This window comes from Ceratotherium simum, chromosome 29 (assembly GCF_057802395.1).
Source record: "Ceratotherium simum simum isolate JZ-2026a chromosome 29, ASM5780239v1, whole genome shotgun sequence".
Lineage (NCBI taxonomy): Eukaryota > Metazoa > Chordata > Mammalia > Perissodactyla > Rhinocerotidae > Ceratotherium > Ceratotherium simum.
Window position 1 is genome coordinate 4,197,939 of NC_141928.1, and position 14,910 is coordinate 4,212,848.

Below are 14,910 nucleotides of genomic sequence, written 5' to 3' on the forward strand. Positions count from 1 at the left end.
GCTGCGCCCCAAGCCGTTACCGACAGCGGGACCCTCGACTGAGCATGCCCAGTAGGGACCCCATCCCCCACCCTGGGGGCGACCCTTAGCCCCAGGTGTGTCTGCCTGACCCCGGGCCCTCCCTGCCAGAACGACGTCCGCTGGGCCACGCGTGCGTCCCTGCCGGCCCGGGGCCCTCAGGCCCTGGCCGCCTTTAAGTGCGTGGTGGGCGGAGCCTCGAGCGCGGCGGGCGGGGCTAGAGTGCCTTATGGGCGTGGCCATAGCGTGCGGTGGGCGGGACCAGAGCGTGCGGTGGGCAGGACCCGAGGGCGAGGCGGGCGCGGGGCGGCGGCGGCGGCGGGCGGCGCGCGGCCCCTTTAAGGCGCGGCCGGGGCGGGCCCGGCGGCGCGGCCCCTTTAAGGCTTGGCCTACGTGGCAGCCGCGGGAGCTGCTGACGAGGAGCGAGGCCGGGCGCCGGGCACTTCCTGTGGAGGCCGCAGCGGGCGCGGGCGCCGACGGGCCGAGCGCCGAGCGAGCGAGCGAGCGAGCGAGCCGAGCCTCCCGCCGCCGCCATGGGCCAGAACGACCTGATGGGCACGGCCGAGGACTTCGCCGACCAGGTGCGGCCTGCGGCCCCGGCCGGCCCCTCCCCGGAGCCCCCTCCCCGAGAACCCCCTCCCCCGACCCCTCCGTGGGGCCCCTCCCCCGAACAGCCTTCCCGGGCTCCCTCCCCCGGCCCCCGACCGGCCCGCCCGCGCCGCCGGCCCCGGCCCCGAGCCCCGGCCGCCCCCGCCCGCAGGCCGCCCGAGGCCTGGGCCTCCCCTCCGCCTCCCCTCCCGCCCCCTCCGAGGGATCGCGCCCGCTCCCCCAACCGGGGCGCTCCCTCCTGGGCTCGTGGGCCGGCCCGGCGCACCCCCAAACCCGGCCTGCAGGCCCCGCCTGCCCGGTTGCCGCCCCCCCACCAGGGCTGGGGTGTGTTCTTGGCCCCGTGCTCGGCACCCGCTCGGGGTGCCCGGCCCCCAGCCCGGCCTGGGCCCTCCTGGGGGGTGAGGGGTTGAGTGGCTGCCTCCTGAGAAGGCGGCCCGAGTCCTGGAGTGCTTGGGGAGCGTCCTCTCCATTCTGAAATGTTGGGGTTCTCCCAGCACCCTTTTCCTTTTACTGGGCACTCTTAGGAGGCGGGGCGGGGAGCTCTGATCCTGGACAGGGGTTGGTCAGACTGGAGGCCTGGGGGTCCTTCCAGAGGAGAGGGGGCGCCCTGGTATGCACCCCAACCACAGAAAGCCACAGCACTTTTTCTTTTGTCTCTCCCAGTTGTTGGACTCATGGGGTCTCTTTGACCCTCCCTGCGTTTTCTCTCCCTGTTTGGACTCTGCCCTGGGACTGAATTGAATGGGTATTTATCTGTACACAAACCTGGGAGGAGGGGAAGCCTATCTTCCTGGGTTTTCTCCTTCCAGAAGTGTACAGGTGGCATTCTGAGCAACAGGGAAGCCCTCGAAACAGGTGGTTGAGTAATTGTTAAAGGTATTCAAAAACTAGATGGACAGATCAGATCCTGGAAAGGGGAGAGGACAGAGCTTCCAGCTGTTTTTTGGTTAAGCTTGGAAAAAAGACTTGGTGGTAATTATTTAGCTGTGTGCCTTTTACTTCTAAGAATATCCCGTTATGTATACAGACTAACCGTATCCCTGCAGGCAGGTCGGTCTGGCCCAACTGCATGTCTTTCCTTGGTTCTCTTCATGTCTTGTGGCTTTGCCCGAGTTAAATGGAGTGAGGTTAAATTTTTAATTTTTACGGGGGTGGTATTGAGTAATCATACTCTGAGACTAGGCTTACTGGAACGCGTATGTTTGTGTGTGTGTGACTTCAAAAAATAGTAAGTGTTTTCTGATCAGTTATTGGTGAATGAGATTTTCCATCGTTCCTCTTGAGGGGTGATGTCTTTCTGTGTGGCCTCGTAATTGGGGTCTCAGTGCACCACCTTCCTGTGAGCTGATATTTGAAAACTAATTTTGGGGGGAAAAAGTATATCAACTTGAAGAAATAGTTTTTCTAACGTCATGATTTTGTGTTTACAGACACAATTTAAAAATTCATATCGAAAGCTCTCAAGAACCAAGTAGGTCTTGTTTGTTTGTCAGTTTTCATTGACATAATTTTAGTGACCCAATTTTATTTCCCCAAGTAGCAACTCCCTAAGAAGATGGCTCCTTTTAGCCAAGGGAACCGTGAGAGCTACATATACTTGCTCTTCAGCCTAGAAAACCGTGGTTTTGCAAGTGAATTTCATAACCAAATCTAGATAAAATGTCTCCAATCAAACTGCTGCCAACTGTCAAATGATAAACTCTCATACTGGAAAAAAAAAGTTCAGGATGTCTTTATGTAATCCTTTCTTCTTTTTCTCCATGCATTTTGTGTGTTTTATTTATTTTTTATTTATTTTTTTTTTTTAAGATTTTATTTATTTTATTTTTCCCAAAGCCCCAGTGGATAGTTGTGTGTCGTAGCTGCACATCCTTCTAGTTGTTGTATGTGGGACTCGGCCTCAGGATGAACGGAGAAGTGGTGCCTCGATGCGCACCCGGGATCCGAACCCGGGCCACCAGCATCAGAGCGCGCGCACTTAACCACCAAGCCACAGGGCCGGCCCTATTTTGTGTGTTTTAAATGAAAGAAGCAGAACCTTGGAACCAGAAGGCCCTTGAGGGGCATACGTCGGCCTCCGGGTCGGCCTGCACCAAGTTACTGTGGGGAAGGAAGGCGAGGCCTGCTGAGGCTCCTGGACTGGCCTGGGGCCACAGCCCTGGGAGGAGACCCAGGCTCTGACCTTGCGGCTAGTGCCACATACATCCTGCCTTGTATGGGGTGCCTGCGTGCCCCTTTGTGGGCTGCTCGGGAGGGCAGCGGCCTTCGTGCTCTTCACAACCAAAGTCAGGAGCCTCTTCTGCCACAGGTGGGCTTGGCGCTGGAGGAGGACACGGGCAGATAATGGGTGCAGAGCCAGTGACAGCTTCCTATGGACAAAATCTGGCCAAGCTGGGGTGGGGCTTTTGTTTGTAACATTTATCCACATAGTATTAAAACAAAGCTGCCAATAATGAAGGTGCTGAGCATCCAGGCTTTTAAAATGAAAATGATCTAATTTGAAGGGAGTGGGGAAATATCATTGAAGTCACTGCTCAGATAATGTGACATGTCCATTTTTTCTAACCTTGTCTTCAGAAGACAAAAGCAAAAATGAAGTGACAGGATTTGACCAGAAAGTCTGGGCTGCTGAGAGTGGGACTTAAGAAGGCCTGTGCATCCTTGGAGAGTTATGACAATAATACTGAACCTTTAATATGCCAGCACAGGGCCTGGTCCCCCAGTCACCCTCCAGACTGTATGAGGTTGGCCATGGTGTGTGCACCTTCAGATGCGGAGAGGGAGGTTTGCTGTGATCTTGCACAGCATGTGGCAGGCTGAAGTTTTGAGTCCAAGTCTTGGTACCCCAAAGGCTGAGCTCCTTGCTGCTTGGCCATACTGCACCCTTTCCTTCAGGTCTGCAGAGGCTAGAGCACAGGGTACAAGGTTAGAGGGTGAGGCTCCTTCCGAGCTGCATCTCTGGCATCGAAGTCCTTGCCCTGGGCAGCCAGGGACAGTGTCCTCCTGGTCCCTGGAAGCCAGGCCCTGGGGAAACTGCTGAGAGTGCTCTCTGCGGGAGCTAGGCATTCGGAAGCCATCTGAGACCAGGCGGAAGGGGCCAGAGACCAATGAACTCAGCAATCCAAAATTGTGTCTGTGCCCAGGAGCTGGCTCTCGCTGCTGATCTGCAAACTGTCACTTCCCAGCACAATTACCCCAGTAAACAGGAGTATTAGTGCTTAATGGGTTCTGCCTGCTGGCTCATCACCAAGGTGACAGATAAGCTGCGTAGTGCCTTGCTCTCCACTGTGGCCTTTGATTTTTTTACCTGTCCTTTCGCACGACAGAGCCAGTCCTGGGAGCATTCACCCCCAGGAGCTCCCTTTGGCCTCTGGTCTAGTGTTGGGTAGCTCGGATGGCCCCGACAGGACACTGAACTGGGCATGTGTAGTCACAGGTGTGAGGGCTCTGGATTAACGGTGCGTGGGTGTGGGTAGGCTTCTGGTGACAGTGTGGGTTCTGAGCGTTTTCCTCTTGTTTCTGTGCTCTGTCACCCCCACCCCCTCAAGGGCTGCCTGCCCTGTGCCATAAGGAGTGTGGAGAGAAGGCAAAGAAGAGCTGACTCAGCCTTCCCTGCTTGCCCGGCTGAGACAGGAGGTTAAGAAAAGCCACCTCACCTCTTCTGGGGAGTTGGGGGAAGACGTGGAGGAGACTGTGGTTAGCGAGGCTTCTGCCGGAAGGTGAGGCACAGCCGTGTTCTCTTCCATGTGGCCTGTCGCTGCTCTCCTGCAGTTAGGCTCTTTGTCACACATGGATTCTTAGCAGGGAAAGCCAGGCCATCTCTCCAGCTTACCTTGAGGTGCAGCATGAACCTACAGAGCAGCCCGCAGGGAGACTTGGAGTTCTGGGGGCCTGTTGGATGCGCATCTGTGATTCACCGAACTCTTGCACCAGCCCTGACTCAGCCGGATATGAGGACGTCCCCCGGCCGCAGGTTCTAATTTCCTGGGATGTGCCCCTGAGAAGGGCAGGCCCAGTCCTCGGTGGTCAGGGGAGCTGACCTGCCTTTCTCTCCTGCTCGAAGTTCTCGTTAACCAAGCCCTGCAGACTGCTTTCCTCAGTTCCTTTTGTCCGGGATACTTAGAGAAAGTAGGTTTTTGTGAGTTGTGCTGTGTGACATGGTCATTATATTCCAAGTTACATCTCAGGATGGGTATGATTACGTTTCTTAAATCCCCTTCAGTTCTTTAAAATAATAACCCCTTGTAAACAAGTTTCAGCTTTCCATATTTCTGAAGTTACTCAGCTGCTGTCGCTGCTTGTGAACCATATCGTGCCTGACTGTGAGGTCCTGGGAGACTCCTCTGAAAGGCCTGCCCCACAGAGGGCGATGAACTGTCCTTGCCCCTCCTGCGGGCTCCCCCGACTTTGTGTCTGCCTCCACGAGTCTCTCCCGGGAGCGGCAGTCACGGGCAGGATGTGCTTGCAGCGGGCATAGTCGGCAGGCAGCCCCTGGCCTTCAGGACCCATGGCACGTGCTGGATGCTGGCATAGCCCGAGCGCCTGTCGGGGGACTGTTCCCAGCCCTCGGGTGCACCTGGATGCCTGATCTGGGGGCTCTTCTCTGCTGTCCAGAGGGGACACTGGCTTTGGGACATTGTCTAAGGTAGCATGATGTGGGTTCAGTGGCCAAGTCTGAACCGTTGTGACCAAAACGCATGTAGGGAATAAGGTGAAAATTGGGTCTGGTCTCGTTAGTTTTTTTTTATATATAATTTTATTTATTTATTTTTCCCCCAAAGCCCCAGTAGATAGTTGTGTGTCATAGTTGCACATCCTTCTAGTTGCTGTATGTGGGACGTGGCCTCAGCGTGGCCAGACAAGCGGTGCGTCGGTGCGCGCCCAGGATCCGAACCCGGGCCACCAGCAGTGGAACGCGCATGCTTAACCACTAAGCCACAGGGCCGGCCCCTGGTCTCGTTATTAAACATAGTTTTTTTCTTCCGTGTTCAGTCCGAACAGGTGCTCATTAGAGGATGGCTGGTTTAAAAGAGCCTCTGGATCAGCCTGACTTATAAAATAGTCAACCTTAAACCTAGACCACATTTGACTTGGAAAGTCAGGTACATGCTTAGTTCAGAGCGCAAATACCTGGATTTTTGCATTTTTTTCCCAAAGCAAAGAGGTGTCTGTCTCCTTGGGCATGTCTGCACGGGAGGGAGGAGTGACTTACCGATCTGAAGGGGAGATTCTCGCTGTTGCTCTTTAATCCTCTTGACCCAGACACTCAAATTAAGAGTACAGACTCATCCCAGAGGCTTTTAAACACCGCGTCCATCTCGCGGGCTGTGCTGCGGAGCAAATGAGTGTGTTCGACGGGGTGCTTTAGCTGAGGCGGCGTAGACCGAAGCCCCATGGGCCTGGGCTTGTTTGCTCCTCTCTGGTGAGCACGGCGATGGGGCAGACTTGGCGGTGAGCGGCTTTCAGCACCAGTTTGGAGGCAAGTCAGAACACCTCCGATGTCTGTCTCTGTGCTGCCTTTTGGGGTCACCCTCCCCCGGGAGTCCTGCCATGGCCCCAGTCTCTCTGAGTCTGCAGCCTTCCTGTGCAGCTCTGCCACTCTTGCCATTGCTCCTCCCCAGCTGTATATGTCCAGGTGAGGCCTGGGTCGTTGCCAGGGCCTCTTGGCTTGGCCCCGACACAAAGGCCATCGCATTCAAGCCGAGGAGGCGCCCTGTCTCCTCACCGAAGGGGATGATTACACTGTTGCTGGGCATGTCGAAAGCATTTGGGCCGTGAAGCAGAAATGGGAGGGTGTGTGTGTGGCGTCAGCTGTCCCCGTACACCCTCATCTGATACGCACGTGTGTGTGTTCACACCGAGTGTGCATACTTCCTGTGTTTGTCTCTGCGTGGACTCCAGAATTTGCATAGGAATACTGGGGCCCTTTTTTTTTTTTTGAAACAAGCCCCTTTCTCCTTCCCTTTTCTCCTCTGCTTAAGTTGGAAAGAATCTTAGCAAACATCAGTCCAGCTGTCCTCACTGTGTAGAAGGACAGCAGAGACCCCCCCACCCCAAAAGTAACTCATCTTGTCCACAGTCACACAGCACACTGGCTGGCGGGTGTCAGAGCCAGGATGAGAACAGGGGGCCTCAGCCTCAGCCCGTGCTTCAGCCCCTGTACCCGCTTCGTTGATTGTCTGGGCATCTGTCTGTCTCTCACTGTGACTTCTGCCACCACTTCAGTGGGGGTCAAGGGCTGACAGATGTGTGCAGAAGCAACACCTCAGGGCTCTAGCTCAGTGGATTTGAAGAGAATGACACCTGGCTTGTAACCTCTTACTCCTCTTCCTCCTCCAGGTGAGCCAGTCGGATCAGACCGGGAGGGGAGTTCTCTGTGCTGACTGAGCCAAAGTTGAGGAACTAAAGTTTTATCTAAACAACCAGAGGCTCAGTAACTGTGATCGACAGCTTCAGCAGTTTCTAGGACTTGAAAGCAACTTTTCAAAATGCCAAAAATTAAGAAACGGTCTCATATACACCTTCATTTATTCCAACAATAGATGTAGTCAGCCCTAAGAGGGACTGTGACGTTGATTTGACTGTCCCTTTGAGGGGTCAGACTCATGATGCCCTTTAGACTCTCGAGTCCTGACACGTCACTCACGTGGGTTGGTCCCCGGTCTTTCTCCCCAGGTCCTGCTGTGTTATCGTATATCGTAGGGTTTCTTTCCCTTTGTATCTCAGCTTTGAGTGATTGGTATGAGAAGGTGCGTGGTGTGCACCGGAATGACATTTGTACCTCAGTTTGACCTGCATATTTGTCTCCTAATCAGGAATGGCAGAACTCGCACAGAGCAGGAGGAAGTTATCAGTGTGGTTTTCTCTCTCTGACATTTGCCAGGGATTTCTCACACTTGAATTTCATTGCTGTTTAAACAGTTGTCCATCCCATTTGTTAGCGTGGTTTCAATTTGCTTTGGGCTACACAGGTTTTTAAAAAATCCCAGAGCTTCCCAGCCATTGCCACACCAGTTCCTGTGTTGCTCACAGCTGTTGCACACACACAGTTGCCCAAGGCTGATCTTGAGTCTCTGGAGGGGAACTCTGTGAGGGGCTGGGACATGCACTGTCGTTCCTACCTCCACACACGTGCTGGCCAGAGCCTGGCGTGTCCTCTCACTGCTTGGGAGATTTTGGATAAGTGTAAACACGTGAGCTTACTGCTTGGCCAACCATGAGGCCCTCTGGGGCTGGGACCCCGGCTGTCACCTAAGCAGATTGTCGTCTCAAGAGAGTGCCCAGCTCTCTTCTGTCTGGAGGGGCTCTGAGCGTCACTGGGGTGGCTGGGAGGCCACAGGCTCAGCTATGTGTGACCAGGAGGCCGGGTCAAGCCTCAGCATGGCAGTGTCGGGTCCGCACAGCTCTGGGTGAGCCCTCTCCCCTCGGCTTCAGTTTGCTGGTTGTAAAATGAGAGGTTGGACTAGATCGGAGCTTCTGAATGAGGGCTGGTGATTTTCCCCCTCAGGGGACATGCAGCAATGCCTGGAGGGATTTTCGCTTATCACAGTTGGAGGGGGGCTGCTAATAGCAACCAGTGGGTAGAGGCCACGGATGTCGCTAAACACCCTTTAGTGCCGGACGCCCGCACAGTGAAGCATGACCCGGGCCCAAGTGCGGGAGTGCCGAGTGGAGAAACTCAGATGGTCTCGGAGGGCCTCTTCAGCCTGTCATTCGGTGATTCTGATTTGCTCATGCCTTTGACTGAGATTAGGTGCTGGGTGTGTTGTGGCAGTTCCATGTTTGACAACTGTAGTTGCCACCTACACGTCTGCTGAGATCATAGAGGAGGTCATAGGAGAGCGTCGTGTCTGTCGCTGTAGGGGGGTCTGAGCCCAGTGCCGAGTCGTCCCTCTCTGGGACTGATGCTTGGGTTGTCACACATCCAGACCTACAGGGCAGTGCTGGGAGCAGGTGCCGAGTGCCCACGCGCCCCCACCCAGGAAGCGCCTGGCTAGGGTCTGCTGTCCCTGCTGCAGCCTCCTCACCCGGCGGTTTCTGTGGCCTGCAGTTCCTCCGAGTCACGAAGCAGTACCTCCCTCACGTGGCGCGCCTCTGCCTGATCAGCACCTTCCTGGAGGATGGCATCCGCATGTGGTTCCAGTGGGGCGAGCAGCGGGACTACATCGACAGCACCTGGAACTGCGGCTACCTGCTGGCCTCCTCCTTCGTGATCCTCAACTTGCTCGGGCAGCTGAGTGAGTGCCCCCTACGCCACCAACACCATGGCCAAGTGCCGACCATGAGAGATGGGGAGGCCGCGTTTGAGCTGGAGGGTCTCCTGGGATAGTCGTCTGCTCCCCTTCCCTTCTTTCCAGGGCTGGGAGTTGGTTCTGCAAGCATCTGGGTGGTGCTCGTGTTCAACCCTGGGCTAATGATACAGTCCCTGTTTTTATGTGCCCAGAGCAGGAGATGTTGGCAACTGGGTGACCTGGGTAGGCCAGTGCGGGGCCCAGGTGGTCAAAAACAGAGGTGTCTGGAAAGGATAAATAGGGGTAAACAGGAAGGAGAGCATTAGACTGGAACGTGGCTCATGGCAGCTTCAGGTCTGTCTGCTCCTGACCACCGTCTTCTGGTGGCAGCCCACCCTCTTTGTACATATGGGGCAAGAAAGGGACTTGTGCTTTTCAGCCATCCTGAAGCTCTCCACAGCAGAGCCTCTGATGGACAGCTGACTCTGGAAAATGGCCTGTCTCTGTCACAAGAGATCCACTTTCTAGACCAGTGGTTTTGATACATCAAGTCCAATTGACGTGTGTGGTCATGCCTATCATTAGTTCTCCCGGAACTTGCTTTTTGCATGGGGTAGATAGTTGGGCTGCCACTGCACCAGAGGGCCAGTTGCGGTGGCAGCTGCTGTGGCAGTGTCCCCTGACCTTTGGCCTCTCCTTTCCAGCTGGCTGCATCCTGGTGTTGAGCAGGAACTTCGTGCAGTACGCCTGCTTTGGGCTCTTCGGAATCATAGCACTGCAGGTAGACACGCACAGTGGGGGCCTCCCTTTTCCTGGCTCTGGCGGAGCAGAGCTTCTGGAAAGGCATTCTGAGGACTCAGCTTCACTCCCCTTCAGCCCTGTGTGTGTCTCTGCCTGGAACTCATTTTCTCTTCTGAGAAATCACTAGGTTTTCCTCAAGGCAAGCTCAGGAGAAGCGTGTGGCCGAGCGGTGCCCAAGTGCCGAGCTCTGGGAGCCGGGCCTACCTTTTGCCGCTTCCCTGAGTTTCCTTTGACAAGGGGACAAGTCATGAGGTTGGCCGCCGCCAGGACCCTGTCTTGTTATCGTTTTACTTCATAAAGAAGAATGCCCAGCTCTTCAGATGAAATGTTTAACACATAACATTTCAGTCTAGATCAGTGGTCTGGACCGCCGTGTTCTCCCGAGCATCTCGGGCACAGCTGTGATTGAGCGGGTGCTTGATAAACGGGCCGGGGGCCCACCAGCACGCTCTGAGCTGTGCAGAGCCGTGCTGTTGGCCTTGCAGGTGTCCCAGCACGCTTTCGTGTATCTTCTCTTCTCACTGGAAAGATTGCCTAATGCTAGTAGTTCCATAGAAATAGAAGTTCGTTTGAAAATGCTGGGACTCAAGTTTCTCTCTCTCCTCTGTTGCCTTCAGACGATTGCCTACAGCATTTTATGGGACTTGAAGTTTCTGATGAGGTAGGTGCATTCTTGTCGGTGAGTTTAGTGTACTTTCCTCATATCTCTAACTCAGTAACTATCGGTTGGAATCAACTTCTTTGTGTCCAAACTGAGCTGCTTAGACTCTGTAGTGGATGTTGGCAGAGCCTTTTCCAGCCCCACCCAGGGCGCCTAGGACACTGGTGAGAAAGCAGTCGTCTCTCCCGACTCCACATTTCACGAGGGAGAGAATGAGGGTCCCAGTGAAAACACACTTGCTCAGGGGCACCTACTGGTCAGCAGTAAAGCCGAGCTGGGCCTGGGTTCCGTGTGTGTTCAGGTTCCCCGTCACTGTTTGGGGTAAGGACACAGGACAGACACACCTGTGTCTTCAGTCCTGTAAGGCTTTCCATAGGTGTGACTCAGGTCTTTGGTCCTGTGGACTCAGGCCCGCCCGGTCCTGCTTGGAGCGTGGAGTGAGGGATGTGCTCACGGCAGGGTGTCCCACTGTGGTCTCACGGGCGCTTGTAGTGCCCCATGAGCCTTAGCGACTAGCCCGGCATTCCTGTTCCTCAGGAACCTGGCTCTGGGAGGAGGCTTGTTGCTGCTCTTGGCGGAGTCCCGGTCTGAGGGGAAGAGCATGTTCGCCGGCGTCCCCACCGTGCGCGAGAGCTCCCCCAAACAGTACATGCAGCTCGGAGGCAGGGTCCTGCTGGTCTTGATGTTCATGACCCTCCTGCACTTTGACGCCAGCTTCTTCTCGGTAAGTGTTCCTGCTTGCCTAGACGGCTCTGGTCTCCTGTCCGAGAAGGCGTGCTGTCCTCCCAGCCCTGCCCCCCTCTTCCCTGGTTGTGTACTAAGCATGGTCAAGGGGCCACTGGAATGAGTTGGCTCAAAGGAAGCAAACATTTTGATCCTATGAAAAGAAACAAGAAACCTCTAAGCTCTTGAGTGCCAAGAAGCTGCCTTTCCGACAAATTGAGTCCAGAATCTCCCTGACCTTACTGGAAGACTGGTGCGCTGGCTCTCCAGGCTGTTCGACCGAGGTTCTCTACACAGATTCCTCTTCTTTTTCTTTCCTTCCTCCCACTTGTACCTTTATCGTGTACTTTTTGTGTGCCAGGTATTGGGGTGCAGAGTTGAAGAAGGTTCTGTCCTGGTCCCGAGGAGCTTACAGAGCATGTCTTTATAGCCGACTGCACCCAGGAGGGGCTCCTGGTGCTGGGGGAGAGGGGAGAGGTTGGTTCTGAGGAGCACTGGGGAATGGAGCTATGGCTTAGAGGCCCACCTGTGTGTCTTGGTAAATCACAGCCTATTAATTGGAGACTTGCTTTTCATCTTCTCCAGACCTTTCATGGTTCAAAATGCTGCTTTATCTACGGCCCCTATCGTCCCCCGTTTTTATTCTCCACTTGTAATGCAGACTCCAGCTCCTAAGCGGCTGCCTCTCCACACACCCCTTAGTTGCATCACCCTGGCACAGATACTTCAGTGACACGGGGCAGAAGGAACTTGCCTGTTGATAAAACATGATACGTCTCAGGGCCGGCCCGGTGGTTCAGTGGTTAAGTTCACGCACTCTGCTTTGCCGGCCTGGGGTTTGCAGGTTTGGATCCTGGGCGCAGACCAACGCACTGCTTGTCAAGCCATGCTGTGGCAGGGTCCCATATAAAGTAGAGGAAGATGGGCATGGATGTTAGCCCAGGGCCGGTCTTCCTCAGCAAACAGAGGGGATTGGCGGATGTTAGCCCAGGGCCAGTCTTCCTCAGCAAACAGAGGGGATTGGCAGATGTTAGCTCAGGGCTAGTCTTCCTCACACACACACATGTGCGCGCACACACACGCAAAACGTGATATGTCTCTTCTTCCTCACATTTATTTTGAATTTCTTACCTTTCAACCTACGCAGATTCTCCAGAACATTGTGGGCACGGCTCTGATGATTTTAGTGGCCATTGGTTTTAAGACCAAGCTGGCCGCTTTGACTCTTGTCGTCTGGCTGTTTGCCATCAACGTGTATTTCAACGCCTTCTGGACCATTCCTGTCTATAAGCCCATGCACGACTTCCTGAAGTACGACTTCTTCCAGACCATGTCGGTGATCGGAGGCTTGCTCCTGGTGGTGGCTCTGGGCCCCGGGGGCGTCTCCATGGACGAGAAGAAGAAAGAGTGGTAACAGACCCCTTCCCTGCCTGGCTAAGACCCGTAGCCATCGAGGACTCATTCGTGGTGGATTCGACAGAACTGCCAGCATTTATGTATCCTCTTCCCTTCCCTCCCTTGGTAAAGGCACAGATGTTTTGAGAACTTTATTTGCAGACACCTAAAAATTGATGGCTAAATCTGCTCTGGACCCACAACCTGATATCTGACCATTCAGAGCTGGCCGGCTGGACGGTTAGCACCTCCCTCCCCAAGGCAAGGCCTCGGCTTCCCAGAGTGAGCAGTGTGGTTGGCTGTGGTCTCTCAGTCCTATTTTCATTTCTCTTTTTTGGGGGGGTGGGGGGCCTTCAAGCTGTACTGTGAGCAGATACAGTTGTGTGTCATTCAAAGCAGTCTCCCTCTTATTTTTTTAAAGTTTATGTGTTTAGCTAAAACTACTAAAAGATTTGGGATGGCCCAGCCAAACATCAAACACACTGTCAAACTCACTGGTTTAAAATCGCACCAGTGGCTTCTACATTGTTTCTGCCCTGTGTTATAATATAGGGACAATGAAAACATTTAGAGAAACCCAAAACCCAGGGAATGATGCAGTATTAGATGGCGACTGAGGCTGCTGTTGATGGTAAAAGTCATTAATCAGAAAGTTGTCTTGGATTGGTGCTTAATTGTTTTATGGGGTGATACCCCGGGAGCTTTAGTGGCTCACGGTCTGGACGGTGGGCTGGAAGTCCTCGGGACACCACCTAGAGCCCACAGGGACCGGCATGCTGACCAGGGTCTGGCAGCATGTCTGCACGTTGGCCTCGGCTGCTCCCATTTGACCGGTTTAGGAGGAACAACCGCCACCGTGGGGCAGAGCAGTGACAGCGGGCTCTCAGACCAGTTACCTCACACTCGACCTTTTCGTAGAGCCGTGGCTGACACCGTGGGCAGAGCGCCGACCTGGCTGAGTGCCCAGCCTGGCTTTTCTTTGGCTGGAGGGATTCCTCCCAGGCTGTGCAGCCATGACTTACCATCTTCATGAGGCTGCTGCTTGCTCCGATTGTCTATTTGCTATGCTGGATGCAGCCCAAATTACTTTTTACAATTTGTGATGCCTTACTGATTGGATCTTAATGCTGTATTTAAAGTTTTCTAACATTGCCTTATATTGTGTTTCTCTTCTTGGGGGGTGTGAGTGCTGTTGCTGTTCTCCACTCATCTGCGTTGTAGCGGATGCCACGGGGAGAGAGTCAGAACATCTCTGCCTCCCACTGGTCCTGCCCCCAGATCCTTCTGCAGGGCAGACTGGGTGAGGCTGACCAAACTCAGAACGGGGACTTCCTTGGAGCTTGTCTTTTCTTCTCTGGTTTCATCAACTAGGTGTGCAAGCCTGAGGGCCATCCCCAGGCTCCTGGGGGTCAGGCCTGAGCCAGCTCCACGTTTACTTTTCAGACTAGAGCTATGGTGCGGTGGGGAGCCTCCATGTGCCCCTGGTTAGCTTCCCAGCACAGGGCTGAGGCCTGCTTTGCCCACCAGTGCTCTTAGGACCTTCCCTGGCTCTGCAGCCTGGACCCACCTAACCTGAGGGGAGCAATGGCACACCTTTCAACACCCCACCTTGTGTCCCAGCCACAGCACAGGCTCATCCCAAGATGTTCCTAAACCCTCCCCTGAAGGCCTGCCTCCGTGCTTCCCTGGTATTTATGAGATGAAGCAATGGCTTAAGGACAGAGAGCTTTTCTGCTTCACTCGACGCTCACTACATGAAAGTGGTTTGTTTCCACCTCAGCAGGGCCGTCTCTGGGTCCACACCCCCTTCCCCGTTAACACAGCGTGACAGTCCCGTCGCAGTCTCTCTGTGGCACTGTTTCTGGCAGGGTACGGGTGCTCCCTGGCCCTCACTCAGAAGACCTTTGTTGGTTTGTGGAAGCTGGGATCGACCCCAGGAGGCCGAGGGGCGTGGTCCTCACTAGTCACCCTGGATATTGGAGGTTGTCCCCGCCCCCCTGGCCTTGAGTGGGCTACTGCCTGTGACAGGGGTAGATGCCTCTGTGGGGAGGAGAGAAGAATATGCTTTACCAATTGGTTTGGCAAAACAATTTCTGAAAATTTTTTTGCTTTATGTGGGAAATAGGTATAAATCTCATTTTATGCTGTATTTTATAACTTAGTTGTGTTTGAAAACATTTTGATTTTTGGAAACACATCAAAATAAATAATGGCATTTGTTGTATGCAGTGTGATCCTCTGCTGTTGTTCAGCCAGGGTGGGGCCTGGCCAGGGCTCTCCTCAGGATCTGCAGGGAGCCGGGCGGACCCTCTAGGCTTCACTGAGGAGCACATAGAAGCCACATCCAGACAGAATCCTTCCTGGGTGTGGGGGACGGGACCCTGACATCTGCAGGATACACCCCCAGCCCTGCCTTCTGGGGCAGCAAACGAGGAGTGGATGGAGAAGACCCTGGGACGCCCTGACATTCAG

At 54.5% G+C, this 14,910-nt stretch overlaps 1 protein-coding gene across 1 annotated transcript; it reads left to right on the forward strand.

The window, feature by feature from the left end:
* Positions 1-429: 429 nt before the first annotated feature.
* Positions 430-14,662, forward strand: SURF4 (surfeit 4). Its single transcript, XM_087418849.1, has 6 exons — positions 430-599; positions 8,678-8,864; positions 9,563-9,639; positions 10,277-10,320; positions 10,858-11,044; positions 12,191-14,662. Exons 1-6 carry the CDS (start codon positions 552-554, stop codon positions 12,455-12,457), a joined length of 810 nt encoding a protein of 269 aa, XP_087274975.1. The 5' UTR covers positions 430-551; the 3' UTR covers positions 12,458-14,662.
* Positions 14,663-14,910: the final 248 nt, after the last annotated feature.

Bases quoted from the DNA above. Each gene is read 5' to 3' on its own strand.
- SURF4 (XM_087418849.1), top strand. From the start codon at position 552: ATGGGCCAGAACGACCTGATGGGCACGGCCGAGGACTTCGCCGACCAG. The intron at 8,865-9,562 runs GTGAGTGCCCCC...TCTCCTTTCCAG, and splicing joins CAACTTGCTCGGGCAGCTGA to CTGGCTGCATCCTGGTGTTG. The intron at 10,321-10,857 runs GTAGGTGCATTC...CCTGTTCCTCAG, and splicing joins GACTTGAAGTTTCTGATGAG to GAACCTGGCTCTGGGAGGAG.